At 52.5% G+C, this 20,251-nt stretch overlaps 8 protein-coding genes across 8 annotated transcripts; 4 read left to right on the plus strand and 4 right to left on the minus strand.

Moving 5' to 3' along the window:
- Positions 1–464: 464 nt before the first annotated feature.
- On the plus strand, positions 465–1,952 carry ARO8_1 (Aromatic/aminoadipate aminotransferase 1; the record flags this gene model as incomplete). Its single annotated transcript, XM_056211969.1, has 3 exons — positions 465–495; positions 541–1,600; positions 1,661–1,952. 3 exons carry the CDS (start codon positions 465–467, stop codon positions 1,950–1,952), a joined length of 1,383 nt encoding a protein of 460 aa, XP_056075442.1.
- A 263-nt stretch (positions 1,953–2,215) lies between these two features.
- Positions 2,216–2,875, plus strand: N0V89_003168 (uncharacterized protein; the record flags this gene model as incomplete). The annotated part of the gene is made up of 2 exons (XM_056211970.1): positions 2,216–2,393; positions 2,442–2,875. 2 exons carry the CDS (start codon positions 2,216–2,218, stop codon positions 2,873–2,875), a joined length of 612 nt encoding a protein of 203 aa, XP_056075443.1.
- Positions 2,876–3,131: 256 nt separating this feature from the next.
- On the minus strand, positions 3,132–3,719 carry N0V89_003169 (uncharacterized protein; the record flags this gene model as incomplete). The annotated part of the gene is made up of 2 exons (XM_056211971.1): positions 3,132–3,396; positions 3,451–3,719. The coding sequence occupies 2 exons, from the start codon at positions 3,717–3,719 to the stop codon at positions 3,132–3,134; spliced, it is 534 nt and encodes a 177-aa protein (XP_056075444.1).
- Positions 3,720–4,434: 715 nt separating this feature from the next.
- On the plus strand, positions 4,435–5,637 carry N0V89_003170 (uncharacterized protein; the record flags this gene model as incomplete). Its single annotated transcript, XM_056211972.1, has 1 exon — positions 4,435–5,637. One exon carries the CDS (start codon positions 4,435–4,437, stop codon positions 5,635–5,637), a length of 1,203 nt encoding a protein of 400 aa, XP_056075445.1.
- Positions 5,638–8,612: 2,975 nt separating this feature from the next.
- N0V89_003171 (uncharacterized protein) lies at positions 8,613–9,091 on the plus strand (the record flags this gene model as incomplete). The annotated part of the gene is made up of 2 exons (XM_056211973.1): positions 8,613–8,617; positions 8,656–9,091. 2 exons carry the CDS (start codon positions 8,613–8,615, stop codon positions 9,089–9,091), a joined length of 441 nt encoding a protein of 146 aa, XP_056075446.1.
- A 985-nt stretch (positions 9,092–10,076) lies between these two features.
- On the minus strand, positions 10,077–10,681 carry N0V89_003172 (uncharacterized protein; the record flags this gene model as incomplete). Its single annotated transcript, XM_056211974.1, has 2 exons — positions 10,077–10,279; positions 10,348–10,681. 2 exons carry the CDS (start codon positions 10,679–10,681, stop codon positions 10,077–10,079), a joined length of 537 nt encoding a protein of 178 aa, XP_056075447.1.
- A 1,402-nt stretch (positions 10,682–12,083) lies between these two features.
- Positions 12,084–13,226, minus strand: N0V89_003173 (uncharacterized protein; the record flags this gene model as incomplete). The annotated part of the gene is made up of 4 exons (XM_056211975.1): positions 12,084–12,179; positions 12,228–12,527; positions 12,589–12,990; positions 13,050–13,226. The coding sequence occupies 4 exons, from the start codon at positions 13,224–13,226 to the stop codon at positions 12,084–12,086; spliced, it is 975 nt and encodes a 324-aa protein (XP_056075448.1).
- Positions 13,227–15,396: 2,170 nt separating this feature from the next.
- Positions 15,397–18,032, minus strand: N0V89_003174 (uncharacterized protein; the record flags this gene model as incomplete). Its single annotated transcript, XM_056211976.1, has 2 exons — positions 15,397–17,748; positions 18,000–18,032. 2 exons carry the CDS (start codon positions 18,030–18,032, stop codon positions 15,397–15,399), a joined length of 2,385 nt encoding a protein of 794 aa, XP_056075449.1.
- Positions 18,033–20,251: the final 2,219 nt, after the last annotated feature.

Here is a 20,251-nt window from a genome sequence, read left to right on the forward strand (position 1 = left end):
GTATGAGGTAGGTTGACATCAGTGGGGGACTGCCATGCCAAGGACTAGGGTGCAGTGGGGCAGGTGCAGGCGGCTCGGTTAGATTTGCTAGGATGTGTGGCCTTTTATTTGACAATTAGAGCCTCTTACCACATCCATTTGAACTCACGATTAAACATTGGCGGCGTCAATATCCCGCAATCATATTGGGACTTTGAAATTAGACCGGTACGTCTGTTATTTTCCTGTTGCCGTTTGTTATACCCATAGGCTGGTTCGATAGACGGGCGAAAGAGAATTGCATGCTCTTGAGTCATGACCTTGTACGCCGCTGAAAGAGCTATGCATATGCCAACATCTAGCATCTAAGGACACGCCGACTATCTTGGAATTCTGCTAATAAGCCCTACCGTAGATTGACGTAGCGGCGTCCTGTATTTGAGTCTAGAACATCCTTCATTTTCACCATTACTGTCCTGCCCAATATGGGCTCAGCAGCAGAATGGTCGCCATCTTGTGAGTCAGGTCTTCAAGAACGCACACAGATGCTAACCATCTTAGCTTGGCAATCGAAGCCCATCAAACAAGTAGTCACATACGATGATCAAACCGCTGTCTCAGCAGCGCTGTCAAAACTCTCAAGCTTGCCACCAATTGTCACTCCAACCGAAATCATCAAGCTGAAGTCCAGCCTCCGGGATGCCGCCCTTGGAAAATCGTTCTTGCTCCAGGGAGGCGACTGTGCAGAATTGTTTTCTTATTGTGCCGATGACCCGATCAACGCCAAGATCAAGCTTCTGCTACAGATGAGTTTGGTACTAATTTGGGGATCGAACAAGCCCATCATCCGCATAGGTCGCATGGCAGGCCAATACGCCAAACCTCGCTCAAGTCCCACAGAGATCGTGGATGGCAAGGAGATGCCGAGCTTCCGTGGAGACATTCTGAACGGTTTCGACCCAGCGCATCGGCATGTGGACCCCGACAGATTGGTCACTGCGTACTTCCACTCTGCTACGACACTAAATTACATCCGTGGACAATTATCGAGCGGCATCGCTGACTTGCACAACCCTCTTGACTGGGACCTAGGCCACGTTCAAGATGAGGGACTGCAGAAGAAATACTCCCAGATTGTATCGAACATCTCGGAATCACTACGTTTCATGAGGACAATCGGCGCAGACACATCGGGACAGCTTCAGACCGTTGACCTCTACACCAGTCACGAAGGCCTTGTACTGGAGTACGAGCAAAGTCTAACACGCAGGCTCAAGCATCCTGTCGGCTACCAGTCTTCGTTGTCAAACGATGGCCGGGGCTGGTACAACACGTCTGCGCACTTCATTTGGATCGGCGATCGCACACGCCAGATTGACGGCGGCCATGTGGAGTATTTCCGCGGTATCGAGAATCCTATCGGTATTAAGGTCGGGCCATCGATGAAGAATGATGAGCTGGTAGAATTGCTTGATATCGTGAACCCGAACAAGGAGATTGGCAAGGTCACACTGATCACACGTTACGGAAAGGACAAGGTCGAGTCTATGCTTGGGCCCCACATCGAAGCAGTGAAGAAAAGTGGTCACGTTGTCGTTTGGCAATGCGATCCGATGCACGGGTATGTCAAGCGTCTCTCTATGTTGCCATTAGTATGACCAGAGACTGATAAGCTCCGCAGCAACACGCACAGCACTCCGACTGGGATTAAGACACGGTCGTTCAACAGCATCTTCTCCGAGCTATCTTCTGCCCTAAAGGTCCACAAAGAGCATAGCTCATTCCTCGGCGGTATGCATCTCGAATTGACTGGTGATGCAGTAACAGAGTGCACCGGTGGCAGCGAAGGTCTGGCGGAAGAGGACCTCAGCTTGAATTACACGACGTACTGCGACCCCAGACTGAACGAGAAACAAGCGTTAGAACTAGCGTTCCTTGTTGCGGGTCACTATCGCGAGGATAACGCTCTATAAGCTGGAAGCGTGCACCATAGAGCTGCGATTCGGTATATCTCGGCAATATGATATCATCAAAAGTTTTTCAAGTTTGACATTCACCCGCGCAGGATGAATTCTGTCATCACTTCCGTTGTCTCGAATGTTGACCATTAATTGGCTGATCACTCACCACGTGATGCAACTTTATCGTGATGGTCCAAGCTCCCAGATTTCTAGCTCTGACGTTAATCGCCTTGCATCTCAACAACTCAACACACAGCCTATCATCCTCGTACGATATGGGCTCTTCAGCGTCTAAAGGTGCGCGCGCGGCAGGCGCGTCGACCGTTCGTAAATACCCATCTCGTCCTGCTCCTTCGACAACTCGTGCTCCCGCGCCAGCCCCTCCCACGCATTCCGGTCATGTTGGACCAACGGTGCACCCGCCACCGCAGGCGAGCGAGACGAAGACAGAGGGTAAGTGACCAATGCATTCGCATCTATTCCAGTACTGACATCTCAAAGCAATTGATCTCGACGCTCGCGATCCCCAGTTCGCCTCCCGCCTGAGTTCGATCGGCGCTGTGCAACCAAACCCGCACTTCTCACATTCATCCACATCGTCCTTCGACCCTCAGCGTAATACTTCATCTACACAACCATCAGATTCCTACGGAATGATGAACGAGCTGCCTCGGTCGGCATTCCCCGATCCGGGCAACAATCCAGCATTGCGAATACTGGCCGCTCGCCAAAGAATACAAGAAGAGGCAGAAGAAGAGCTCGAGAACGTAGGCAGGCAAAGCTTCCGGGGGAGAAAGTACGTAGATGCCAGCACCATAACACTAGCCTTGATGCGCCGGCAGCGCGGCGAGCCAGACTCACGCATCGAGGAGGCGCTCGGCATCAAGAAGGGGCGGTTGAGTGCACTTCGACAGGGGATGGTTACATCGGTGTAAACAGTTCGTGGAAATACATACAGAGCGAAATCGAAAGAATGGGGATACGATGCAACCAAAATGAAACCCGCTGGTTCGATAACGCTAGCGGTGACCGACTCCGCGGTTCGTTGATAAGTCAACCCCAAAAACACCGAAACGCACCCGGAAAAATACCCAATCCGACCATGTTCAACGGCAATGCTTCTGGCTTATGCAAATCCACCCATACCGTAACGCCCGTGTCTCATGAAAGTTCCGGCACTCGGCCTCTTCCCTAGGAATAGAATTCGTGGTGCTCGTAAATGAAGTTGTTCAGCGCTGTCAAGGCCGATATAAGGTTTTCCTGGTCGATCTCGAGGCCGTCGCCCGTCTCGCGGTCATCGCCGATCTTGATGAGGCCGTCCATTCTTGACTTCCCGGCGCGAGACCCGCGGAGGACTCGCCATCGATTCCGGCTCTGTTGAAAGGACGGGCATGAAGGGGACCACTGCTCCTTCTCGCGCAGCTTGGAGAGCTCTTCGACCATGTTGAGGAAGATGCTATGCAAAAGATCAGATGGGTTCGGGATGGAATGCGGGTCGGGTTGAGCTTACAGTTGGGTGAGCTTGACATCATGGTCCCAGTTGTAGGACGCCATCCGGAAACTGCTCCCTTGCGCTGCTATGTCCAGGAACACGAACATACACTCCTCCACGCTGATCTCCTTTGGGATGGGGTCTCTTCGGTCGGCGTGCTCCACGAGCCAGTCGGCGAGGTCGACAAAGGTGACCTGATCCATCTTGCAGAACTCTTGGAAGCGATCGGGAATCCCATTGAGCAGACCGCGTGCTCTGTCCGCGCCTGAGATGCCCGTTACCGCCATGACAATGTGTGTTGGTGTTTTCGTCTCAGCTCGTGTTTGGTGGAGTGATGGTACATGCAGTAGGAGGTCAGGCGACGCGATGTATATACCCGGGCTCAATTGCTATTCCCGCCAGACGATTGTTAGTTATCTTTGAGGCTCCGGGCCGCCGAAGTCAATAACCAGTATTGTGCGGTGGTGGAAGAAGTCAGAGACCGCGCAAGCTGCTAGCACAGGGCATGTGATGTGAGGCGTGCAAGACCCAGGCGGCGCGGTGGGGCCGGCGTCTTGTCTTTGTCCCCTAGCATGTGAAAGCGCACCGGGCAACGATGACGCTGAGGGTTAGCCAATTATAGTTTTCCGCCGGCGCCAAGTAGGGTGACCAAGCGTCGTCCGAAGCATCTCCAGCCTGGGATGTGCACACTGCAGTCAGACGAGTTGCGTTTGACCGTGACCCAGCTGAAAATCCCCGTCGTTCGGCCCGTGGCTGACAACGTGGCTGACAGCCATGTCCAAACGCCCTTCGAACGGAGCTACAGAGGGCCTGTCGTCGCCAAGGTCAAGGCGAGAGATGCTAAGTCCGTGAGAAGGAGTTTAAGCGATGACTGGTGCTGCAGCGAGGTGGAATTCCGCGCTGACTCAAGCCTTCGACGCGACGACGCGCTTCGCCTTCGACCTCAGTGCTAATACATTGATGCTGACATAGCCCTCCTCAGCCCATGCTTCAACAACGACCATGCTCGGATACATATCCTCCACGCGCAAGAAGTCCTGCAAGCAATGCGTGAAAGCGAAACGGAGATGTGATCTCGGGTACCCCTGCTGCAAGCGGTGCTTCTCCAAATCGCTCGACTGCGCATACCCCAATGCGTCGGTCCGTGAAGCGGAGGTCGTTATAAGGCAGCGAACTCCGGATCTCGCTCCGTTGACCCAAGTCGGCGACAACGACCTACTGGCTGATCTGCAGCCCGCGGGCCCTGAAATCGATCCCGCGATACTGCAAGTGTCGACGTCGGACTCAAACTCGTCGAGTAGTCCCGAGAGCTGGAGTGATGTTGTAGGAGACTGGGAGAAGGAGCAAGAGGGTAGGCAGAGGCAGGCGCTGTATTGGAAGAGAAGTCAAGAGCCTGCGATTAGCACACATATATTGCCGAAGATATGGGCACCGAGCTGGTTGAATGAAGAGCAGCTTTTGTTTATGGTGAGCAGGATGCGGAGTTTTGTGCCGACGCTGGCCTTCACAGGGAGCAATATGTTTATTCACTCTGCGCTTTACAAGTCGCATCAACCTACCGCTTTCCAGGACAGCATCAGCCTTTCCGCGCTGTACCTCGCGAAGACGAAACAAAACACACCGATCTTGGCGAGGTCTATTGAGGAGAAAATCAATGGGCTTATAGCAAATTCGAACGAGTGGTCATTGCAAGAGCATCTCGCCGCTGTCCAGGCTCTGATTGTATACCAGATCATCAGACTGTTTGACGGCGATTTGATTCAGGCGGGAATCGCGGCAAAACACAATCGATTACTGGAGCTCTGGACCGCACACCTCTGGAAACGCTCCTTCGCCGAACCGATACCCTTTTCCAAGCCTTGGGACGCGTGGGTATTTTACGAGTCCCTCCGCCGCACCGTCATGATGTCCGTGTTCATGCGCGGAGGCTGGAATGCACTCACGCAAGACGGACTGTGTGATCAGGTGCCAGTATTGGCGCGGTTGCCGCTATCGAAAGGCGACGGGTTCTGGAACATAGGGGAAGAGGAATTTGAGAAAAGGGTTGCTGGGGTAGACGGAAGAGATCAGTTGATTTCATACGGGGATTTCTCGTTGAATTGGATGCCGGGAGATGATATGGAGGGGTTGACGGAGTTTCACAGATTGTTGCTTGCACCTTGTAGGGGGCACCTCGACCCGAGGCTTTACCTGGATGGAATGTGAGGAAGAGGAGGAGATTTTGGGATTTTATGACAACACCACTCCAACGACGATAAAATCTACGATTTACGATTCCAACATACGACTCAGCACGACATCTTCAGCTACCCTCGAAGAAAAAACCGCAAGCAGTTTCAGCATACGTCGAACTAAAAAAAAAAATGTACAACACAACAGTACTTTACGCATTGGTCGGGAAAGAGTTGCAACACGTGTCGCACGTGGCCTGAGGAATGAGCCCGACATCATCCAGAAGGATTACTCCGTGGAAACACCGGAATGGTGGAGTAAGAGTTAGCGTGCAACGGAGAGGTATCCGACAGCACATTGTCGATCTACACCGCGTTCCAATGTCACCGCAACACGAAGAATCGGATAAAGACGACTGAAATGCCATCGGGTACTGAAGAAGCCTACATGGCCTTCTCACCGAAGCCAGGCACGGCATTAGCCCCGAGGCATGCCATACCGCCTCCATACGCTCATTCCAAGCGGAAAATATAACCGTAATACCACACTACAAACATCATGTACGCAACCTCAGCCCAAGGAGTCCAAATTGTAGGCTTCATCGACTTGGGGAATGCGGAGTTGGTTCCATCCAGTCGCCCTGCTCTCCTTTCATCAATAGTCGGCTCTTCTTCCCCGACTATTCACCAGCGGACTCTTCCGTATTGAAAAGCATGGGCCGCCGCATCTTCCACATGGGCCTTTTAAGTTCCGGTCGCGCCATGAAGACAATAAACAACTACGTTATGGCATCCGGTCTCTGCGCTTGTCGGACTCTCTCGTCGCGGGGTAGAAATGAGGTTTAGACCCAACCCTCAAACCGTCGTCGAGGTGTTAAACGTCGGCACGGCGGTCAATTCCTGCTCGCTTGATACGGTTCGTCGAGCCATACTTGCACGGGAGTTCAAGAGTGGGTTTGGATTAGGGTTATTGGTCAAGGATATGGGGATTACGCAGGAGTTTATGCGGAAGGTGGGGTTTAAGACGGAGTTGCTGGGGGTATTGAGGGGGTATCTTAAAGATGCTTTGGGGGAAGTGGTTCCGGCGGGGGATCATACGAAGGCGATTAGATGGTAGGAAAAGAGGGCTGTTGTGGAGTTGAACAGGACGGAGGAGGTGCAGAGAATCAAGGAGGACTTTAGGCATGGGCTTGATGGGTTGAATAGGGGGTTGTCTAAGTAATGTAAGATAGAAGAAGTAGATGTGCAATGCATGTGTTGATGGTTTGAATTGATTTGTTCTGGCTTCACTAATAATAGCACGGGTTGAGCGCATCAGTTGGGCACATCAGTCCGGCACATGAGTTAGGCACAGCACTGCAACCTTAGCGCAGATGAGGAGTGTTGTAAGCCTTAGGCATCCGACATAGGCGTCACCACCACACATGCCATACTACAGAAGTCATGATCTCACAAGAAATCCAATACCTATTGTATTGTATGGCAGTAATATCATACGCGACGTTCACGAATCGTTTGTGTATGTGTTCCAATTTGACAAAAGAAAAACATAGGAAGACATGAAAACTATGACTAATGCTCTTTCTATCGGTGCTTTGCAAAAGTTCCTCCACCTTTTCATTTGTATTGTACATCTATGATATCATTACTCTATTATTGGGTAGATCACTCTAGTACGCCTACTTCAGTAGTTCAGTGCCCTATTTGAACGTCTGCTATCATCAAATTAAGCTAATAGTTGAGTGGATTTTGCAGAGGAAATCTATAAGGGGATAAAACAGAAAATTGACCCAGAGCCTCGAAAAGGTGGGGAAAGCATTTTTGCAATCGACTAAATCCACAAGCCAAAGAGGACGTAGAGCGGAGATCAGATTGGAGATTGCCACAAGAAGGACAGTTCCAGCTAGAATCTCTGTTGCCTCCGCTTGCACCAGCCTCCGTTTGATCGTAGTCAGCTTACACGCTCCGGCCATTCTCATGGAGCAAAGGTGGGCGACACTAATATCCATATCGTTTCTGTAGACTTGAAGAAAACGACATTGACAGCCATTGAAAAGGCTATTTGCTTCTTGATCAGATATGAGATGGGTCGCATTGTGAAGGTCGTCTTAGTGGTGCATGTAACGGAAAGGGATGAATGACAGCCTCGAGATGATACAGATGAAAGGCCGCGACCTCATGAAGCATGCGCCGAAATCGCCCATGTTCGAGTCATATATTTTGGTATTACAGAAATTCGAGTCACGTAATTTAGAGTTACACAAATCCCAGTCACATAAGTTCGAGCCATATATGAATTAGAGCCACGTGGGTTCGAGTCAAATATGTTGGAGTCAAAAAGGTTCGAGTCACACATGACTTATATATACTCTCGAGGGATCAGAAGGCTTCTGTTTAACTTGTTCATCTTCCTCCTCCATACAATCATTCAGCACTTGATAAATCGATTTCAATCCTTACACTGCTACGTCGATTACTACCGAAAGCTTCGAATACATCTATATCGCATCATGAGCTACGAAGGCCAGAATAATGATGACCAGAAGTGGAAGCGTGAGGTGGAAAAAGAGCTGATCGACCTGAGAGCCCAGACGAATAGACTGCGTTTCTCCATGGAGAGGCAGTCACGCGTGCTTCATCATTTACTACATTCGATTGAAGGGGCGACACCAGGACATTTTCTCAACCAAGACTTTCTTCGGTATATGATGAATGCATACACCGTCGATTTAAACGATATTTCAGTCGTAGACAGCAAAAAAGCACAGCTTCCTTCCACAGAACGATCGAGGGCGGAGCAAATCATCAACAAATCGCTCTTCCAGGATTGGGTTACACCGCAGTCGTCTACAAAACTGCTTATTCACTGGGACACTCGGTTTCCAAAAATTATTGCTAATGTGTCGCCGTTGTCGGTATTCTGTAAGACGCTGGTGGGCGTCTTACGGACGAACGCTTCGAACACTTCGAACACTCGATTCATATCCGCGGTATGATTTTGTGGGCAGCATGGAGTAGGCGTACCCAATGCGGGCCTGGCAATGATCAAGAGTTTGGTCGAGCAGCTTCTGAGACAGTGGTCGTTCGACACGGAATCTCTGCACAACCAAGTGAACACCGAAAACCTCATGAGCGGAGACCTACGCGCAACGATTGATCTCTTCGTCTCTCTAGTACGGCAGCTTCCCCAAGGCATAGCGTTGTTCTTCGTCATCGATGGCGCAGTGGTGTACGAGGGAGAGGAGTTCCAGGATGCGGTCCCAGTAATCCTTAGCCTGATCCGACTGAGCAACGACACTGGTATGAGAGCTTCAATCAAGCTGTTGATCACGAGCGCGCCGGCGACTTACTATATACGGGAGTCATTTGAAAAAGAGGGTCTGATCTTGAATGTAGACAGCTCGTCAGTCTCAGCAGTAGCGAGTGAGGAACGTATGGTCAGGGAGCTACTGGTTCTCTTGAATTTGCGCGCACCGGACGACTTATGATATCGGTACCTTTCAATCCTATTCATGGCTCTGGTTAACCTATCTTGATTTTCAACAAATCAATATAATGTATTTACCTTATGATTAGTTTGTTTTCTTTAAAATGCCGATGATAATATCTTAGTACCATATTATCTACAACGAAAGAAGCCCAGAAGACTAGAAATCTACCAAGACCCTCTCAAGCAAACTTCCCTTTATTGCCTCACAGCAGTATTATCTCCATCGTGCCTACCCATGTGAGACTCTTAATGCAATTTTTCATTAGATTATCAAGGGAAACTTAGTACGCGCTAAGAGCCTACGTCTCCCGCTACCACAGACGCTATGCATCATCAGCGGAGTACGCGCTACTATGTCCAGTACGTGTTCACAATGCTCCGTCGAGTCCATCCGTAAATAATGATATCTAATTATTTGAAGGTAAAGGATAAGGGCATAAATTGGATCTAGCGCAAGTGGGAAGAACGACGAACTAAGCTTCTCTACTCGTTCGGCCGCCCCTCTCTCAACCATTAGAACAAATGCTTCAAACTCATACCTACGTAACAAACTCAACATCAACACTTCAGCCCGCACACCTCGTTCATGTAGCCACCATATTCTGCTGATTACTCCACCCGCCATCGCCCCAAACCTGCCCACCAGGAGCCGTATAAGGCTTATCAGCCGAAATCTTACGATAATCGAGGAAGATCTACTTCTAGTTTAGCATTCCAACATTCGACCTCACATCCTCCCGTCACTTACACTCGTGGTATCATCCGGCTGATACGCCCCCGGCAGCGCAATACCCACCGGAAGCGCCGTAGTCCCGCTCCCCGTTACGCTTATCTGGTTGCAGCTAGGGTAGAACTGCGCAAGGGAGCCGTTCGTATTTGTGCGTTGGAGACCGAGAATTTCGTGCCTGTGACACCAGGTCAGATTCGTCGCTTCAAGTTGACGTACGCAACGATCTTGGGAAGTCTATCGGATTGGGAGGAGCTTACCTGAGCAAATACTCTCCCGCTGCTAACTTCGCCGGCAACGTCACACTCCAAGTACTATTCTGCGTGGGCAGACGCTTCGACGCCCACGGCGGATCGAGCGTCGAATCGTAGCCAGCCTGATGGATCTTGACCCATACGTTGCCCGTTGAGCCGGAGAACGTCGTGCAGTCGCCGGCGCAGTTGGCGAGGTATGTCATGACTATCAATACCAGCTTCTCAGCCTTCGCCTTCTAGTGAAAACAGGGGGAAACGGAGGGAAAAACATACTCGGCCCCGGATGATCACTCGTCCACTCCGTCCAAAAGAACGACACCTTACTCCCCGCCGCGACCTCCACACTCACGTTAGCGGGAACATTATTCGCAGCGCCTTTTGCGCCGTAGTTGCACGTAATGGCATCCGTCAAAAACGCGTTGTCGGTAACGGGCCCATTGTCCAGGAACTTCCTCGTTACTTTGTTCACAGGAGGGTTCTTCTGCGGGTCTTTGTATGGGTTCCATGCTTCGACTAGGTTGGGCCCGAGAAGGAGCTGCTGGACGTAGCCGTGGGCTGAGACGCAGGGGTACAGGAAAGAAAGGAGGAAGGCGGAAGTAAGAAGCATTGTGGACAGGGTGAGGTGGTGCAAGATATCCTCGATGAGAAATTGACTAGGATTCGCAAAGTATTCTCAAATTGAGGAGAGTTCAAAAATCATAGTCATAGCAGACCCGAGTATTTGTACTTTGTGGTGGGTGAATAGTCGTCGGCAAGCCTCCCCACGATTGGTGGAATCAACCCACAACATCCCAACGCTGCAATCAACGCTGACAACCTAGATGAAGCAAACCTTCATATCTGATGCGGATGTGCTGGAACTACGATACGTTGACTCAAAGCAGAAAAACTCCAATGGTGGAAGAGTTCTGCATGCCCAACTGACGGGTGCATGATCGAATCGCAGCCGAGGAATTCTTGACCTCGAGACCTGGCCGTCTGTGGAAACTACTTCGCAGCGCTTACTCTTGACCAGTTCGATAGGGAAACCTTCATTCTGGTAAGCATGTTGTTTAAGAACGTCTGCTACTGGACGAGTGCTTAAGGATGTGGTTGGAACAAGGAAAATTGGTAGAAAGCTGTAGATGGAACTTCATCATGAGCTATGGTTAGCGGAGTTACACGGGAACAAGAAACTATACTTTCAGTCCAAGCTGATGTTGGGCAAGGTCCGGAATATGGTCTCCTATCACATTGGCACACATTCGGAAGCATGCATAAAACGCATTTCATTTCTCCTGTTCGGCACCCATGGTCCCCATCCCGTAGCGTACATCCCCAAGTGACCCGTCTCAGTTGCACGCAACACTCGACAAGGCGAAAAAAGCCGACACTAACACTAGAAAAGGAAACGGAAATGGAAAGATTAGGAAAAGTTGGTGGTTAAACGACTGACTTGAGAAGGCGCCCGTCAAACCCAGAAGTGCCATGGTCGCCACAAGAGATGAATCAAATAGCTCGCAGAAGCATCCGCCGCCGGCGCTTCAAATCGAGGGTTGCCCCATTGTCTTTCGCAGTCCCAGACCCCATCCGACCTTTTTATATGTCTATATGAGAGTCGTAAGGTGCCCGACCGTAATTCGTGTCTTTTGAAAAGCTCGGTAGAATACCTCCCGGAATAGAAGGCATTCTTGAACACCGTTGCAGCTGCCTCTTTTACTGACTTATAAGCGCAAGCGCTGCTCGAGCCATGATCAATGCCGTTATGCCAATGCAGTATGAGACAGCTAATCGTAGCATCCGTGCCGTAGTCGCGTAAACGTATTCGAAAGAGACTAAAAAGTCGTGATGGTCGGTGGGGGTTGGTGCCGCAAAAGGAAGGTGGGGAACGATATCGATGAATGCGGGGACGAATTTCGCAGAGTATGATTCGGCGTTGGACTCGGGGAGGGCGTAACAATATAGCATCGTTTATCGACGCCCAAACCTGCTGCATGGAAAGTTGGTATAGTTCTGTGATGTTTGGTGGACTACTTCTGGGATTTCTTGGTTCGAGGAGACATCGGTCTGCTGGCACCGAAACTTGAGGGTACGTACTTCTGTTTCTTCTCCGCGGGTTTTAGGATCTAACGGACGTTAGCAGTTGCTTTGCACACAGAAAATGATGAGCTCACCTGGAACGAGCAGAGCAGGCTCTCATCGACGCTCATCATGGCACCCGCGTTGTCGAATTCACCGCAGTAATTTGGCGCACTGAAGAGTGTGACAAGCTGGCGCTTCGAGAAGAACTCATAACCGTCTTCTACGACCTGATGGGCGCGGCAGATGAGGTCCATGTCGTGCTTTTGTAAAAAGCGTGATACCACGTCTGGACCGAACGTGAAACTGACACCTCTGTCGTTCTCGCTCCAGCCAGTGATATCCTTGTCGGGGTCGGACCACAAGAGATCACACAGGAGACCGCAGTCGGGGATCTACGCAAGTTAGTATGGACCATGCACAACGAAAGATTTCATCACGCAAGATTCTACTTACATCAGTTGGACGCATGACGCGCCTGATCTGCTCCATAGAGTTCAAGTCGGGGCTCAAACCACCGTGCATGGTGAAGATCTTCTCGTCGATGATAGCGGCAATTGGTAGGCAGTTGAAGCAGTCGGTGAATGTCTTCCATAGCTTGATATTGTATCTTCGTTTGCACTCGTCGTAGAAGCCGTAGATACGGTTGATGCTGGCGCACTCGTGGTTGCCACGAAGGACGAAGAAGTTCTCGGGGTACTTAATCTTGTATGCAAGGAGTAGGCAGATGGTTTCTAAGGACTGCTTGCCGCGGTCGACATAATCACCGAGGAAGAGGTAGTTTGCTTCCGGTGGGAAGCCGCCGTACTCGAACAGGCGCAGAAGATCGTAGTACTGTCCATGTATATCGCCGCAAATCTAGACATGTTGTCAGCGAACCAAGCTATTGGTGTTGCGCAGGAATCGGGCGTGCTGACCTTTATGGGCGCCTCGAGTTCGAGGAGGATGGGCTGCGAAATGAAAATCTCGCGAGCCTTGGTGCATAGGTATCTGATCTCCGTCTCCAACAACTGAACCTGCTTGCCGGGCCTGCTGCCACGGACCTCGAGCAGTCTATCTATGATAGAGTCCAAGTCCACCTCATTTTCTGCCATAGCTGTGACTTGCTACTGGCTCGGGTGCGGTGATGAAAAAGCTTGCGGGCCGAGGGCGTACCTCGCGCGGAGTGAGGGAGGGGGTTGACGCGGGAGATGGTTGTGTTGTGTTCCCTACGTGTGCGCGTCAGTGGGTTGTTATGAGAAAGAGGCGTTGGGTTACGGCGGAAAATCGTAGCCCGGCGACCGTTTAGGCACGGACGCACTCACGGCGAGTCGCGGGCAGTGACGTGCCAAGGCACTGCAGCGGTGAATGAAGTGAAAAACGTCTAAGACGTACCTCTAGACTAGACTCGCGGTTGAAACACTGGGGTTGAGGGGCGCTCGCGTGCAAAGAACAGCTCGAGGGCCGTCGAGGGTGACTGTGCGGTATCGCCGGAAGCACGCGACTTTGTCGGCAGCTGCGGGTCGAGGAGATCAATTGCAGAAGTCAACCAGAAAGATACCTAAGGCTGCCTAATTGCGGAGGGCGGGCGCGCGAGGGGGTGGGTGAAAGCGGCGTTGTTGTGGAGGGAGGAGCCTGTCGGGGTGGGCTGCTGTGACTTCACCGCCTTTGTAGACGCTGCGGAGGCTGCTCGCGACTGGGGACGCTGGAAAGTGCTTGGGCGGCTCGATGCTGCGACGCTGAGCTGGACGTGGAGGTACGGGCAGAATGGGGTCGCAAGTTTCGGGGGCGGATCGTGGGCGCTGTGGGCTCACTGAAGTTGGGCGAGGTTTGGTTTCGCGCTTCGGGCTTTGCTTGGCAGCTACGAACTAGGCTCTAAAGGCGGCGCTGGGACGTCAAAGAGAAAATGCTGCAAAACACCAAGCAAGTCTATGTCTGTATACACAATGATGGTACATCGCACGTGAGACAGTCAGCACAGCGGTCGCTCTCTTGCGCCGTTATCTTCGGTACTCCTCACGATGCGCTAGAATGCTGTCTTATCCAGACTTGCATTGCTCCTGCTCTCACCAACTCTCACGCAGGTCTATTGCAAGCCCACCTTACAATGCGATATTACACCAGCCCGCAGAAAACAGTGGAGCGATCAGCAACAGAACGCGTAAACCGCCCTTTCCCCCTTCCCCTGGACCCTTTGATCTTCTGTGAGACGATTCAGAAAATTGTTGTTGTTCTTCCAAAACACGCAGTTCTAGCCCTGCACAGCCGCTTATGCCCCGTTGCCAGCGCCGGCGCGTTCCATGGTTCTTTGCTTGGCTCCAATAGTCTCCCCTAAGACATGGCTGCATCCAGCTTCAGCTATCGTAAGCTGCTCGTCATAAACACCCTTCGATCATGCTTCTTAAAGCTGGGGATGAAAGAAGTGGTTCTGTGTACATTATGACGTCGCAAATCACGTGCGCGGCATTTCACATCTGCAAGCTATACATCCCTGTCGGTATTCGCATGCGGGACGAGTGAGCCGCCAATCAATGCATGCTTACGATCGACGCACCCTGCATCCGATCTTACATATTGAGCAATGGCACCCGCGCCCGTAACATGCCAAACCATCGCGTTCAACCGCAGACGTCACGTACATTCCTTTTTCTCATGTTTTCTAAGGAACCAGAATTCTTCTTATTGATGCAAAAGATCTACCCATCCACCACAACTCCAACTCCTCACTATGCACGAAACAAGATCCTCCGCAGCAAACAATGCCTGTCATCTCTTGTGTCTCGCACTGCTTCGCCGTCCGATGAGCATCTTCATCGCAGAGAGGCCGTTTAACATTGCATGAGAGACATGATAGGAAAGACCGCACATAAAAACGCCAGAGAATGATACAACCTTCGTGACCGCGGGAAGATGGAAAAGATAAGCAAGCACAATGCCTCAACGACGTACGAAAATGCGAGAAATGCTAGCAGAACAGTCCTTTTTTGGGAAGATTGCCGCCAACAAGGAAAGCGCGGAAGAGGAGATGATTATCGATACAACGAGCGTGGCCTCGCCGCTCGAGAGAGGAAACCTGTCCACCCAACACCATGCGAAAATGAAAGATCTAGATGACCAAAAAGCACTAAACGCAGAAACGTCATTCACATACGACAACTCCAAGGAGCCTCAAGAGCGCATACGACTTAAAAAAAGCAGACGGGGGTATCGCTAGGTTTCAAAATGGGCCACACATAGTGCAGCTAGGAAGCATGAAGCTTCTGGGGTATCTTGTGGGATGTGCAGCTACCCGAGTGTTCGGCCTCCAGAAACGATGCCTTGGCTAGGGGTGCGGGCCATGGCGGGCCTGATGATAGGCGACGTGAAACCGCTATGCGTAGAGGGAATGCTGGTCACGGATTTGGCATCCCAGGCTTCGTCGCCAAGTGCGCTCAGCCAGTTGTTGCCAAAATCTTGTCTGAGAGCTTCAATCTTCCTCTTGTACAGATCGCTAGTAACATCGAATTCTGGAGGGCTTGTGGCTTGCATCGTCGTCTCGCTGGGAGCTTTGACTCCAGTATCCAACTGCGGGAGTGTCTTCAAAGGGTCACCTGAAGTGCTCTCGTTCTTGGGCGCCTCGAGGCGCGGTACAATATCTGCGGATGCAGTCGCTTTGGGCTTCGGTAAGTTGTCATCCGTGCTGTAACTCGGCGGTGGAGTAACCTCAGCCGACTGTAGGGCGTCACTCTGAACGAGCTCTACAATTCTTCGCTTTGGCACCTTCTTCTTTCTATGGGAGCCTTTCCCGCTCTTTCCACTCTTCGATCGATGGAGGGAAGTGTGCGGAATCTCGGTCAGATCAGCAGCATCGAGAGCCTTCACGACTTTGGGTGGAGTGGGAGGTGGCGGTGTTTCATCCTCAGGTGGTGGCTTTACGACGGGAACACTAGGAAGCTCCGGTACTCTAACCACGAGCTGTTTTCGTTCGCCGCTGCTGGGGAGTGTGGAGTCGATCTTGATATCTTCGCTGTAGCCCGGAGTCTTGCGGAAGAGATTGAATATAGTGACCCTGTAGTTGCTGTAGGACTTGCAAAAGGGGTTCCTATGGACGAAGACCTCGGTGATGTACGGGACACAGGTGAGTCGAGCGACCTCAGTTGGGTCGGTCAGCTTATTATCCCGTAGATCTACGCGCTCTAATGACAATAGTCGCTCGATGCCCGCAAGCGATGTTAGCCGGTTGGAACGCAAGTTGAGAGTAGTGATCGCAGGCAGGGGGTTCCGTCCCAAAGAATGGAGGCTGCTAATCATACAGTTGGATAGATTGAGTGCACGCAGGCAGGACAGAGTCGCAAGGCTGTCTGGTATCTCCGCGAAAAGGTTAGCAGAGATATCGAGCGATTGTAAAGTATTGGCCAAAGGTGCAAGGCTAGTCGCTGGAATGCTGGTAAGCGCATTGTCAGCCAAACTCAAATGCCGAAGGAAACGCCACTTGGTTGAGGGAAACCAGCCTAGTGAAAGGAGGTTGGCAGAGCTTCCACGTGGAGTGGTCGATATCGCACTTGATCCTGAGCTACCAGATGAGCGGCGGATGTTAGGCGCACTATTCGCGCCATATACACGTGTCGACGAGTGGCGTGAACTCGCAGGTCTCGAGGGTGAAACGCTACGCTGGCGTTGTGCCGAAGTGCGCGAGCCGTCTCGCATTAAGGCCGAGTTCCGTGGACTTGTAGCTTGCTTGCTGGGGGCTGTAGGTGACGCTGGAGGTGAATCCGAACGTGCAAGCTGAGCGTGCTTGCTGGCGGGACTGCCTGCCTGCCATGGGACGGCAGGCGAAGAAGGTGTTTTGGCAGAGCGGCGGCGTCGCTTATCCATGTCGTCCAGCACGATGTTGATGAGAAGGTCGGCAGGATCGTCAACGCCAGCCCTCTTGACCGTCAGGCTGCGTAGATTGTCCGCGAGACGGTCCCATCCGTAGAATTGGCGGAAGTCGACATCGTAGATCTCGAGAGCGGTGACGTTTTTGAAAGCGTGCAAAGGTACTGCGCTGTCGAATGGAAACTCCTCATATCCCGCAATGAGGCGAGCTTTGTGGTCAGGTGCGAGTCTTAGGCACGGAATCTTGGTAAACGCAGAGTAGAGATATTTGATGTCCTCCTCGAGTTGCGCTTTTTGCTTTGCCTGCTTGGCGTCGCTGTTGGATGACAAGCGAAGAGATGACCACAATGAAGACATGCCAGACATCACGCTACGTATGCTGGAGACGGAGTGGATCGAGTCGCGGTCAGAGGGCCGTTGCTTGTTTCGCTGGGCATTGCTAAGAAACGACACATAGTTGGTCGGTGATACATCAGTGTGTATGTTCTCTAATCGAACATTCATTGGTCCCACAGATATGTTTAGGTCCTCGAACCGGGATAGGAGGTAGAAGAGGTGATGGGGCGTGAGTGTGAGCTTCGCTGGCTTAAGCGTCGGCGATGTGAAGGTCAGCGACGGGAGGGACAGGGCGGCTGCCCACACGCTCGACGTGGAGGATGAAGAACTGGTGCCTGTAGGCGAGGAGACGGAGTTGCTCTGGCCATGGCGGGGCGCTTGTCGTTGCAGCTGCAGGGCATTTGCGAGCGCTTTTTCGTGAGTCCGTACAAAGTACGCTAGATTCTATAGAATTGTCAGCAAAAGATTTGACGGAACCGCCACGTTGTTGTGTACTGTGTACAAGAATGGTATAGCATCACGCGGGGCTGCTCAACAGGGTGGTTCCACGAAGCTGGCGTGATCCCAGTCTCAGACTCATTGTCTTTTGTCGAGACAGTAGCCTGAATGCACCTGCTGTATGGACTAACATTTGTTGTTTCCAGTGTATGGATTCGTAGTGTGCAGTGCCCCGCGTTCAAAGTAAAACCTCATACCTTTATGAAAATCGTTCCATCTTCTGTGTCCATGGTTCTTCGCAAGCAGACAAAAACTGCATGTAGGGCCCAAGGCAATGCTGAGGGCAGAGGTCGTGATATGACCACGTTTGGCGATTGTGATTGGGGTCGAGGAAGCGCTCGAAGGTTCGAAGGAGGGGCGCGGCCGCGTTTGTTGTTCCCTGGCGGCGGGCCGATTTAGGGACACGGCTGTAGTCTGCAACCGCCTGCAAGACTGGAAACGTCAGTAAAATGCGCGCTGTGTGGCATGATATACGGTTGTCGGAGCTGTATCCCAAGCTGGCGGGGTTGAAGAAATGTAGTAGGAGAAGCGAGTCACTAGGACTACGTCAACCACGGAACTTGAGCCATAGTACGTACCGTCGAGAGCCTCCCGTGGCCTAGGTGACGGACCTAGGTGACGAGCAAGAAACGGCGGAGTGCCCAACTAATATGCAGCGGCGGCAGGGAGAGAAGCCCACTGGGCGGCAGGCGCTCGAAAACAGCAGCCCAAGCGAAGCGGCTGTGAGTGTCGACCAAAGAGAGGTGCAGCGATAGCGAGCCTCTAGGATACTGCAGCGGGCAAAGCCTCGCCGCACACACACAATCTGACGGCTGCAGGGGGGAAATGCCAGATGGTGGCAGGCGTCGAGGACGACGACAACAACAACAGAGGGCCGAGTCGCGCGGCGGGGAGTGGTCGTATCTAGAGAAATTAGATGGGCCCTTGTTCCGAGCAGCGGGCCGCTCACGCTCAGACGGTTCGGAGTGGATTCGCGTAGAGAGGAAGGCGCGACCCACGGCGCGAGTCTAGTGGAGTGAATGCACGCCAGAGAAGTGCAACGGAGCCGCGGCGACGAGCCAGGAAGATGCACGCAGCGCTGCCAGCCTCATCAGCGGCCTGGAGTCGTTCAGACAGCGACGCTGCAACCTTAGCCCGCCTAGTCATGCGCCAACCACAGTCGAGTGTCCTCATCCACGCCGCCGCAGGGCGCTAAGCAGGCCTCCTGCTTCCCTGTCACAAATCTCACGCCGTCCGCGCAAAAATCCATCGCACTACAGGTCGCCTGCTGCTATCGCGTCCCACTTTCGTTCAACGGGAAACACTGCTCCCTACACCATCGTCTCGCGCAGCAGCAGCGTCAATCAGTTCGAGGGTGCTCGTGGTCGTCGGGCACCCTGCGCCGGCAACGAAGGGCACAGACAGCAAGTCCGGCGCGGCGTGGCTCCCGTGCAGAGGTCGCGCAGCATGAGGTCGCCATGGGCCTCGCGTATGGTCAAGCTTCCCTGCGCGGCGAGCACTGGAGAAGGCTTGGCCACGCCGCTAGCCAGTATCAATCTCCAATGTGGGACGGCAGCAGACCTACAGGAGCAGGACGTGACGCCATTTTGCTGCGCAGAGGAACCGCAGAGAACCGTGAGCGCAGCCTAACCAGAGGGCCATTGCACTCTTCTTTGCAGCCAGCCATTTGCGCGAGTCGAGCCGCTGCCGTCGCACAAGCCGACGGTTCCTGTTCGTGGGAGCATCACATGCGCGCACCTCCCGTATCGGCTTTCGTTGTCGCCGCACACCCAGAGGACCCTGTCTTGAGGCTATCTGCGAGCACTTCAGGACATGCATCAGATGACCACAGGCAATCAAACGAAAAGATCACCACCACCACACGATGGGAAGCTTGGAGCACGTCTACGCGCTCGTGCGGCTACCGCGGTCATCAGGGTGCACCGAGCTTCGCGCTTTGGCGAAAAGACCCTGGAATCCTGAGGCAGGGGTCCTTTTCCTCCCGATTCGACCGCGCGGCCACGGCGGAGCGACACCCACGTCCTACAGGCCCTGCGCGGGCATCAACGCCTTCGTTTTCTGACATTAGGTTTGCTTTCTGGGCCACACAATCCGGCGATGCGTCGAGGCAACATGGCTTTGGTGGTACTGACCAGCCGCGGAACAACGGCACCACAAACTGCACATGTGTCGATATAAAAATCCAAGACCCCACTTGCCCGATTCGAAAAAGAAGGAAGGCGCTGCCTGCATAGCCGAACTCCACCAGCCGTCTAAACCCGCAACAGATGCCCCTCAACACCACGCCAGTATCTCGCCCTGTGCAACCTCACTACCACTTCCTAACTTGCAATTGCTCGACAGTTGGGTGGTTTGACTCTTCTTGATCGTGGCGATCTGGAGGATGGTCATTATCATGAACGCCATCGAGGCGGTGTATGCTATCGTCTTCCCTCTCGCGGTCTCGTCC

The sequence above is a fragment of the Didymosphaeria variabile genome (genome assembly GCF_027946475.1).
Source record: "Didymosphaeria variabile strain IMI 356815 chromosome Unknown scaffold_2, whole genome shotgun sequence".
NCBI classification, from domain to species: Eukaryota; Fungi; Ascomycota; class Dothideomycetes; order Pleosporales; family Didymosphaeriaceae; genus Didymosphaeria; species Didymosphaeria variabile.